This window comes from Puccinia triticina, chromosome 6A, assembly GCF_026914185.1.
Source record: "Puccinia triticina chromosome 6A, complete sequence".
Taxonomy (NCBI): Eukaryota; Fungi; Basidiomycota; class Pucciniomycetes; order Pucciniales; family Pucciniaceae; genus Puccinia; species Puccinia triticina.
Genome location: NC_070563.1, coordinates 3,570,437 through 3,581,314, shown reverse-complemented (window position 1 = coordinate 3,581,314; position 10,878 = coordinate 3,570,437). Strand labels below are relative to the sequence as shown.

The window sequence follows — 10,878 nt, the reverse complement described above, 5'->3', positions numbered from 1 at the left end:
GCGCGCTTCGCCAAGTCCCCAACAAAGCGACACTGGGCAGCAGTTCAACATGCCCTTGGCTACATCAAAGCTACGGGGTGCCGCGAACTTGTCATCGAACCGGAGGTCGGCAATATTGACATGTTAACCTGGGTTGATGCCAACTGGGGTGGCGAGTTTGCAAGGTCGACTCATGGTTCTATAACAACTCTTTTTGGCGTACCGATCCTTTGGGCCAGCAAACGGCAGCCATCTGTTGCGACTTCGACCTGTCATGCTGAATTCATGGCACTGGGGTGGGCCTCAAGACACTCCGTCTGGCTCAAAGAACTTTTTTTCGATATGACGAATCAAATTATCACCCCCCGCCTCATGTGTGACAACGATGCCGCAGTCAAGATTTCCAAAGACAATTCTGCAAACAAGAGGACCCGTCACTCGGAGCGCGAGTGTTTTTACATCAATGAGCAGATCCATTGCAAACGCCTGGCGATTGAATGGGTCCCCACGGATCAACAACTAGCGGATATCATGACGAAGGCACTCGGTCCGATGTCATTCGAGAGGATCCTGTCCAGCCTCAAAATGTCTGCTCCACCGTGAGAGGCATCCACTATGGCAAGTACCTGGGGGGACAGCATGCGCTAGCTGCGAGACACATGCGCCCCCCGCGATTGTCCGTCCCAACCCATCCATTGTTATATAACGACACTCTTGTTTCTCTTTTGTGCTCAACAGCGACGTTTGGATTTCGGCGGTCATCCGGCCTCTCTGGTTTTCTTTCCCCTTTCACCTTGTACTCTTGATTTTTTTTTTCCTTTCTTTTTGTTATTCTCATTTGTTTAATCTTCTCTTACTCCCAATCTTGTGTTTCTTTGTTTCTTGTCTTTCTGCTCAAGTTTTTGATCAGGTGTCGGAGTCTTTTCGAGGGGGTGGCTGTTATGGTGTATTGTCTCACTATTAGCATATGTATTTAGTTTATGCTCATATTCTGTTTCTCTGATTCCCTAAAAGACTCCTCCCCTGGGTGCCGGTGAACTCTCTTTCCTCACTCTTCTTTGCTTCCTATTCACCGGCATCCCAGGTAAGTTCTGTGATGTTTTCTTCTTCTCTTTTTTTCCTCTTTTCACTTTCTTTTTCCTCTTCTAGCTTCGTGATCATCAGAAATCTTATACTCTTCTTTGCTTCCTATTCACCGGCATCCCAGAGCATAAGAAGATGGTCTTTATGTGGATGCTGACTCAATTCACATGCAGTGGCATCTTCCTGAAAAATCAGTATGTTTCTATCTTGGTTCCGTTGCTTTCCTCATTCCCTGCTTCATCTGATTGCCTTGTTTCCCTTTTTTCAGGAAATTGAAATCCCTGATCAAACTCAGACTAATTCCGCGCCCAGTGACGAAGACTACGAAAAAAATTTCCTGAAAGATATATACGAGCGTTTTCAGAAGCTACCGACGCAAGCCAAGCCCGACTGCATCTTGGATTTCACTCGGCTCCTCGAGCAATCACACGTCCTGAACCCTCTCGAAAACCCTATCAAACAACCACACAAAGGTCGTCCAAAAGGAGCAGGGAACAAGTCCAAAAAAGAATCACTGAAATCTACGAAACGAGATCCCTCGGCATGGGAGTATCAACAACCCAAGAAGAAGGCAGGCCGACCAGCAAAGACGAAATCTTCAACTGGGGAGCCCGGAACCATCACAACTGCACCCAAGCGAGGGCGAGGACGACCTCGAAAGCTGCCTAATGATTGCATTGGAACTAAGCGGTCAACTACCTCGGCTGTGAAGGTCAGTCACATTTTAAATGACATCAACATCAGTTTTTTCGCGGCTAACTTTCACTGCAACCTTCTTGAATTAATAGAGCAAATCGAAACGACTCAAGAGGTCTATTTCGGAGAGCGAGAGCTCTGCGGAATCAAGCGATTCCAATTCCGACGACGAAGAGCTTCCAGCCGACCCGTTAGAGGTAGTAACTGTGAGCCTTTTTCCAAGCCTTGATTGAGACTGTTACTCATCTAAATGTATATACAACAGAGGTCGGGAAGGGTTGTCCGACCGTCCAATGCGAAAGCCACGGCAACTTTAGCTTTGAAAGAGGATGAAAATCCCGACGAGAATGAATGGAAACCAGACGAAAGCACAGATCAAGAAGACAACAAAAATGACGCTACCAAAACTGACGAAGAGGAGGAGGATGCTGCAAAATTGAACCAAGAGGAAAAACAGGCTGAAGAATCAAACAAAGAGCCGGATGACGATGACGAGGTGGACGACAGATGGGTAAAATTCAATCAGGTAAGCTTCCATATGACCTCGACCTCTGTCCTACGTTTGCGGATGCAGACTAAGCTCTTTTTTCATTTATGTTCTTTTGGTAGGCCCACCCTTTTTATAGTTTGGTTACTGCAAGATTGAGGCGTAGTATCTCAAAGTTATTTGACGTTGACGGCGACGGTCACTGCGGCTTCAGATCGGCTGCTGTAAGCATGGGTCTTGATGAAGGATCGTGGCCTGACATTCGGAAGGACATGTTAAAACAGATGGACGAAAATGCTGTTTACAAAGATCAAAAGTACATCTCAACAATCTCTGATTCAATTCCTTTCGACCGATTAAGATCCAACCTCAACTACTTCCGTTCCCCTGCCCGATCGACACAATATTGGATGAACTTCCCTTGGCATGGTGATCTTCTGGCCGATGCATTCCAATGACCAGTTATTCACATTTCAAACCTGATTATTGCGACTTTCCTTCCTTTGTCGCACGGGCCAACCACCAATCCTCCAATATTCATTGTTTATATTGAAGGTAAGTATCACTTTAATGCTTTCCAATTTGAGGAAAGCATTTATCCTGCTCCGCATATAAGTTCACATTGGTTTAAATGGAGAAGCAAGGATGCAAAGGAATGGGAAAATGTAATCCAATTAAATCGTGATGAATGGGACAGGAGATTTCCTCAAGACCCAAATGTTGTTCCAGTTCTTTTGGATTTAGAATAAATTACATAACCAATGCTTCACCACTGCTTAAATTATTTTTGTATGATTTTTTTTTTGCTTTAGAATCTGCCTGAGAAATACACACTCCTTTGATAAAAACCATTTTGACCCAATTAAGAGCTTCCAAAACTTTAATCAAGCTCAAAAAAAAACTCTTTTCATCACTCAGGAGACCTACATAACATTAATAAAGCTTAAAAATTATGTTCATCACTCAGGAGACCGGGGAGTTGATCACCACCCCAACCTGCTTAACAACCTGCTTAAATTACAGAAATACCTATTTGACATACAGAAAAGCTTGGGAAACCTCTGAAAATGATCAGCCCATTAATTGGAGCATGCATAATCATACTGTAAACATTTTGAGGCTACTGGGGAAGAGGAAGCTGCATTACTGGTGCCTCCAGGATTAAAATCATGTTTTTTCTTCTCAATTTTCTCTAAGGTTGAGGAGAGCCCTGAATGACTCAGGAATATTTAAGGGGGGTGATAAAAGGTCGTTCTTTCGATTCCTGAAGAAAAAACTTGAGAAAAGCCAGCCGTTTTTTTGGGGGAATTCACAGTGCGCGAAGAGCCGTGGCAGAAGCGCGCACTGGCGCTGAGACGTCGAGAAGATGACTCCTGCAGTGCGCAAAGAGTTTTCTGCAGTGCGCAAAGTAAGTCCGTTGTTTTATTGTTTTCATGTTGACTTTTATTTTATTTTTGGGCAAAATAATAAATGTTTGTAGTGCATAACAGGAGTCTGGAGAGAGAAAGAAGCAAGAAAAATTTACATATCTGAAATTCAAAAAAATAAATCATAGGATTTCATGCATCAATTTTATCTAGAAAGAATGGAATGCATGAGAATGAATACCCTTTTATTCCATAAAATGAATACCTAGGCAAGAAGAGAATTTGGGAAAAAAGTGTGAATAAAATTCACTATTGATATTCAATCCTCATAGTATGACCAAGGTGGTCAACTGCAAAATTCTGAAGTATTTGATGATCATCATAACTGAGATCTTTTAATGTGTTTTTAGGAATGATTCTAAGATTTTCAGTCTTGTCAAGAAGATCAACATATTGCACCGCATCCAACATTGCTTTCTTCTCTTCTGAATTTGGCAGAATTCCCATTAATTCCTCTGCTAGTGGCCGAAGTTCCTCTTCACTGTTTAGTTTGTTGATGTCTTTCCTATATGACAAAAGTTTTCCAAATAAAGGCCATTCAACCGCTGACATCTGATGAAGTAACTTTTTATAATTTCCAAGATAATTCACTCCTTGGCTTGTCTTCATTTTGTCGCCATCAGGGAGTAATTCATTGTCATGAATCCTGAATAGCATTTGTCTTTGCACTTCAGTTAAGATTGGGTCTTCATCTGGTTCATTGGAATGCAGTTTCACTTTCTTATTCTTTATCAAATTTGATATTAAGCCGCTTAGTTGTTCATCATAGGTTTTTTCTTGAATGTGTTTGGCAAATCTTCCCTGTATGGTATTCAAAACTTTTCCCCTGTCTTTGTTACTCAACTGCTTTCCTAAAGATTCAAGACTTTGATTGAGGAAATCTATGGAAAGTTTTTTCATTTTTTCATCTAAATTAATTTCATTCAATTTTTATGAGTTTAAGATTATAAAAGATTCAGTATTGGTGTTCTGCTTATGATGATCAGAAACAATGGATTCAAATTAATGCTACACACCACTTGAGGTGTAAAAAGCCATGATACCCTGTCTGGACGACATTGATTTATAAAAATCCCGGACTTCTCCTTCTAAATATTCACCACCTAGAGAAGATAATGATGAAGACTCAGTTTTCACATCTGACTCTGACTATGTGAAACAAGTTTGACATATAAACTTTGCCCTACTTTCACCATTTGTATATTTTCGAATATATTCAAAATTTTCCTTCATAATTTTTGACATTTCTCTTCTTTTTGGTTCAGATAGATTTTCTATCCACAAATCTTCGAGGCTTTTATCAAGAAACTCTTTTAAAATAAGGTTGGCATGCAAGGTTTAGTATATGCCCATTTTTGACAGATGATGTTCTCCTGATCATTGATTCTAACTAATTGTACTCACCAGACTGGAATCTTTCTTCTAAAACGTGGGTTGGTTCGACGGGTCTGAATTTCTCTGAACGAGTCTTGTCGGCTAGTTTCAATCCTTTACGGACTGCAAAATGAAAATCATCACCTTTCAGCATTCAAAAGAGACAAAAAGATGCTTCCAAATCTTCTGACGTACCGTCTGATCCTCCAGCTTGAAGTTCTCCAATATTTTCAGCTTCTTGACCAGGTTGAATTTCTCGAGCAGCTGCAATAAAACTCATCACATATCAATATTCAGAACTGAAACGACAAGTCAGCCTTGGAGTTGAAATCTTGGGCCCTGTTTGGCACTGATATAAATATAGGTGATATAATTGCCAATTAATTCAATAAAAAATACAAAATTCAACATAAAGCCTCCAAATTTTTTTTATAGGCAACCTACAGTGCTGTTCTCTTTAACCAATAACTTGGATTCAACTGATTCAGCCATCTTTGGCACCATAATACTATTATATCACTTTTGACCAATATGAAGCGATATAATGGTATTATGGTGCTGAAGATTGCTGAATCAGTTGAATCCAAGTTATCAGTTAAAGAGAACAGCACTGTAGGTTGCCTATAAAAAAAATTTGGAGGCTTTATGTTGAATTTTGTATTTTTTATTGAATTAATTGGCAATTATATCACCTATATTTATATCAGTGCCAAACAGGGCCTTGGCGGCTGAGATCCTTCATGTATGGCTGGGTTGGTTCCACGTTGATTCAATAGTGGGATTCAAAGTAAAAACCCGCGCGCATGCAAGTCACTTTGCATATTGACTTGCCCCCCGCCAAAATTCTAAGTTACCTTGAGCCACCTGCAAGTGGCATACATCTTATGGTGTTGCAAGCCCGTCTGGGCACATGCCAAAGTTCGGCCAAAAAAAGGTCAAGCGCGCGTGGCCAATCCCAAAGCCCGCTTGGCACACTCCCAACCCGCGCTTGGCACATTGCAAAGTGGGCGAGGTTTGGCACAAAGCCCCGTTGGGCCGAGGCCAAGCAAGGGTGCCACGCCCGCCAAAGACATGCCGGCCATTGAGGAGAGAAGTTTCCCTCCTCAATGGTTGGCCGGTCATCAAGGAGGGAAAACTCCCTTCTTGATTACCAATACAGGCTATCTCCACCATGAAGGGAGTTTGCCTCCTTGATGACTAGTCTGTAGACCGACCAACCATCAAGGAGGGAAAGCTCCTGTGTTGATCATGTGCGAAGTCCTGAAGAGGAGAGGTCTCCAGTGCTTGAAAACTTGTTTTTCATGACCTCTGAGGGAAAGAGAGGGGCCCGAGTTTTGTAATTAACCAGTGTGTGTGCCAAGTCATTAATGATCCTGTCAGCCCATCGCTTGATCTTGGCCAAGCGGGCCTTGAGCATATGCCAAGTTCTGCCACCCGCCCATCCTGCCCTATCAAGTCCCCTGGGCACGCCTGAAACCCCCGGTGGCACTCGGCCAAGCGGGAGTTGGGTATGTGCCCAGACACGCTTGCAACACCATACATTCAACACGGTTGGTCAACTGTCCATCACCCCACCCCACCCAGCGCCACACCACAGCAACGATTGATCCCCTCCACCATGGCACGACACACCGAAAGAGCTTCGACAATCAACCGAATGACCCAGCTCATCCGAAGTCAAAGGTGTCTCTATGCGTGATTCCCCGGAGGTTCATCTCACAAACAATCTCTGAGCATAGGCAGGTCTGTGTCTTCCCTTTCTCTTTGTCACCTCGCCATTGCTCGTAGTTATTTCCCGTCGACAGCCATTCAAAGACGATCTCAATGCTTGATTCGCCGCCATCGACACCATCGCGGTCCCAAGGTATTGGTTTCTTCTTGGTCTTTGAACGGGCTGAGTTAGGTTCTTGAGGGGGCATGTTGAAAGGGAAGAGCGTACAAGAAATCCAAGAAAAGAAGAGCAAACGGGGGGGTGAGGACAAGTGGTTGGGTTCAACAAGGAAGGGAATACAGCAAGGGGTTGGTGGCCATCTTTTATGGTTTTTCCAGGGATCAGGGTTGCAGTTGAGTGGGTCGAAGCTGTCCGGATGTGTTGAGGAGTGACACATGAGGGCTGGAGCCTGGCACTTGAGTAAGGGTGGAACGACGGATGAGCGCTAGATGAGCCGACTTGCGTGGCAAGGCAAGCCGGTCTTCAACTCAAATGTTGAATGCCGGCTTGCCAGTTTTGCATGCAAGCCCCCCCGCCAAATTGGGGCATGCACGCGCAAGTCAACCTTGAAACCCCCTAATGCATGTTCGGACAGTTGGCCGTCCGACCACGCACTGGGGCAGTCAAGGAGCTCTCTTACCTCCGACTCAAGCAGCCAAGGACTCAAGAGTCTTGGCTCTTCCCATCTCCTCCCTCCCCTGCGCACATTGACCTCATCTCCTCATCCCTCTCTTTGTCTCTAATGAATCCTACTCCATCAACCGTCATGAATCTTCAGCTCATGCCTTGGTAGTTATCAAAGCTTGGTGCCGCAATAAATGAATCACACCTTTAATGTAGTAAGAGGTGAGATCCCTTTTTTTGGAAAAGAAGGAGAAGGGACGATATGTGACAGGACAGCGACATCTGTCATCAAGCGGGAGTAAAGGACATCAACTGCGGCAGATGGAAACTCAGATTGTGTATATACTTGAATTAGGTTTAGCTTTGGTTGTATTTAGATTACATACGCTAAAGCTTGTATATACTCTTTCCCCACTCATCTAGTTGTACCTTCCTCACCTCAATAGGTGAATAAGTCCTCCTTTTCTTTCTCTTGTGTCCCTCGCATCTCAAGATCTCCTTGCGTGCTCACTGCGGTCCACTGGCATTTCATACAATATGTTTCTCCCGGGGGGTTCGGGATAATCAGGCATGGGAACTCACAGATCAAATCGGAACCATTAGAAGTATGTGAGGCAGAGGATGCACACAAGGGAATTGACAAGTGTAGTACTTGTGGAGCTGGAGAACCAACGGCGAAGTGTGCGATTGGTTCTTGAGCTGAAAATTGGGAGAGTCAAAGTAGTCGGTGTAGCCGGGCTACAGATACCAGACGGGTTACCACCCGTTCTGGAGGCGAGACGCAGGAGGCGCACCCGCCTTCCTTGCCTACACCCCGGACGCACTTTTAAGGTTTTCCTTTGGGTGACCTTCGAAGTGAGCGGTTGCATTCAAAAAATCACCTCGAGCTAACTTAGCTAATTCCCTCCTCGGGGGAGCGAAGCAACCTCCAAAGTGTTACGTGTTGGGTATACATTTGTTATTAGCATATTAGTTGTAGTGATGCTTTTATTGTGTTTTCTGTTTGACTCTAAAAGCCTCCTTCCTGGGATGCCGGGGAATCTTCTTTTCCTCACTCTCTTTGCTTGTTTATCACCGACATCCCAGGTAAGCCCGATTGTTACACTCTCATCACTTTCATTGATTTCATTGATTTCTTTTTTTTCTTTTTTTTCTTTTTTTTCCTCTCTTGTAGACTGAAATTCACTCTCTTTGCTTGTTTATCACCGACATCCCAGGCTAGAGCATTAGAGATTATGAGCCCTCTCTCTCGCTAAGAGTTCAAGGCGTTTTTTTTAGAGAGTCCGCCTTGCGAATACCAATTGAATCGATCAATTCCAATATCACATCCGTAATGTCGGACAACCGCTCTGGCAATCGAGACGGCGATCGCGAAGGGAGATCTGCCTTAAATGCGAGGTCAACTTCGCGGGGACGCCATACTTCTCAACCCATCTTTCCTACCCACTCCTCATCATCCAATCCCGCTCATCCTTTAGAATCGGGGCAACCGACCAGTGCGCAACGGATGGAGGCACTATTCAACAGTGTGACTTCTACTTCAAAGGGAGCCGATAATAGGCCGCCATCCTTGGCGGGTGCAGGCCTTTCTTCATCCTCATCAAACAATGCCGGCCCTGCTTCCAAGGACAAAGGCAAGTCCCCTGCGCCAGCTATCTCGCTTCATCCGCCCACCCCGGAACAGTCAAGCCGCCAGAAACAACCTTCCTCATCTACGTCTGGGGAGAAACTCGTTCTCGATGACGAGACGGTACGACAGTTCATCACTTTTCAACGACTACAACGGGCGTTGAATGCAGCGACTACCCCAGCGGCCCTGGCGGCCCCGGCGATTCAAGATCAGCCCTCAGCGCGTGAGCTCAATGCCTTACTCCACAAGTGGCTTGTCAGCGTTCCAAAACTTGCAATCGATGGTGCAAATTACACCACCTGGCTGATCATGGTGCAGCAAGCGGTCGGAGGCACGATTGGTCGAGCAATCTCCCTAGCTGGACCGGATCTGGTTTTGGACAACACCAAGGACAACCTGTTGAAGACGGCAATCATCTATTTGCTCGACGACAACCTCAAGGCGAGCGTCGCTGAACAATCCTCCGGTTTGGGAGCTCTCAAACTCATTTCAGACACATTCACCTTGCGGAGTTGCACGGCTCACTTGGCACTAGTCAAAGAGATGCTGGAACTCAAATTCAATCACTTCGATTGGTCGGCAAGCATTGACGCCCACTTCCGTTGAATTGAGAATATGTGCAAGCAACTTTTCCGCTCCGGTTTCGCACTCACCGAAGACTCTTTCACCTCACGCTTCCCAACCTTGAGTCCCACCCTTTTGTCAATGTGGCAAGGCAAATTGATCAACGCATGGGTCGCGGGGATACTGAGGTCAAGAATACTGAGCTGGTGCGTTTGGCTAAAACGGATCTCACGCTTTTTCATCAACATCGGCGAGATGGGGGCGATACACGCAATGACCGCGGCTCAAAACCTACTCAAAATGACGGCGGCCAGTCGACCAAGTCCAACAACACCGGCAACTCTAAATGGTGTTACCGCTGCAAATCGAGCTCGCACTCCACTGCGGAGTGTGGTAAGTCTTCGGGGAACCCCTCAGGAGGTGGAGCTAATAATCCCTTTCGCAGTGGGCCTTCTGCCACCAATAACCCTTTCAGAGGGGCTTTGGCACCGCCTCAAACCAATGTGCAGGGGCATAGCCTGGACATGCCCAACGGGGGACCAATCACCAATGTTCCCAAAGCTGCAGTTCTACAGTCTATCACCTTGGACGAGTTGACCGAACCGGTTACTCAGGAGGAGGTCGACTTCATCATCCAGCGGGGAGGACAACTCTTAGGTTTAGATTCGAGCGCTTCCCACACTTTCACAAACGATCTTTCCCTATTGTTTGATCGACGTACATTATCAGTTCCAATTCCTCTCACTGTTGCCACTCACGCCCCTCAATCCTTTGTCACTGTAGTTGGGAAGATGAAGCTCAGCAATAAATCTGGATCGATCACCTTCAACAATGTTTATTTCAGTCCGGATGCCTCTTGCACTCTCCTCTCGGCGGAAACACTTTGGCTTGGTGGGGGTAAACTTTCTGTCAGTGATCGAGGACACGCTTCTGTTTCCTTCCCAAATGGCTGTTATGAGCTGCGCCCGCGCGCCATAGACCGCCCAGGGACATGTTACCTCTTTGTATACACATGCCACAGCTCCCTAGCACAAAGGGGAGCCGGGGAGAGATCCTCAAACTCTCCCCATCTAGCAATTTACTTCATACTAGAAGACAAACCAGTGGCCGATCCTTTCTTACTATAGCTGAACCTAACATATTGCTAGATCTACATAAAGGGATGAAGACCAAACATCACTGAAGAACCAAACCAAAACCACGGATCAAGAAGAAACAGACGACCAGAAAACATGGACCCTGGGGCTCTCCAGCAACAACTAGCCGACTTGATGGCGGTCATAAACAAAGAGAGAGCCTTAAG

General features: G+C 45.4%; 1 protein-coding gene across 1 annotated transcript; it reads right to left on the bottom strand.

Moving 5' to 3' along the window:
* Positions 1 to 3,921: 3,921 nt before the first annotated feature.
* Positions 3,922 to 6,965, bottom strand: PtA15_6A434 (uncharacterized protein; the record flags this gene model as incomplete). The annotated part of the gene is made up of 6 exons (XM_053170139.1): positions 3,922 to 4,580; positions 4,689 to 4,775; positions 4,860 to 4,982; positions 5,077 to 5,169; positions 5,242 to 5,310; positions 6,818 to 6,965. 6 exons carry the CDS (start codon positions 6,963 to 6,965, stop codon positions 3,922 to 3,924), a joined length of 1,179 nt encoding a protein of 392 aa, XP_053021360.1.
* Positions 6,966 to 10,878: the final 3,913 nt, after the last annotated feature.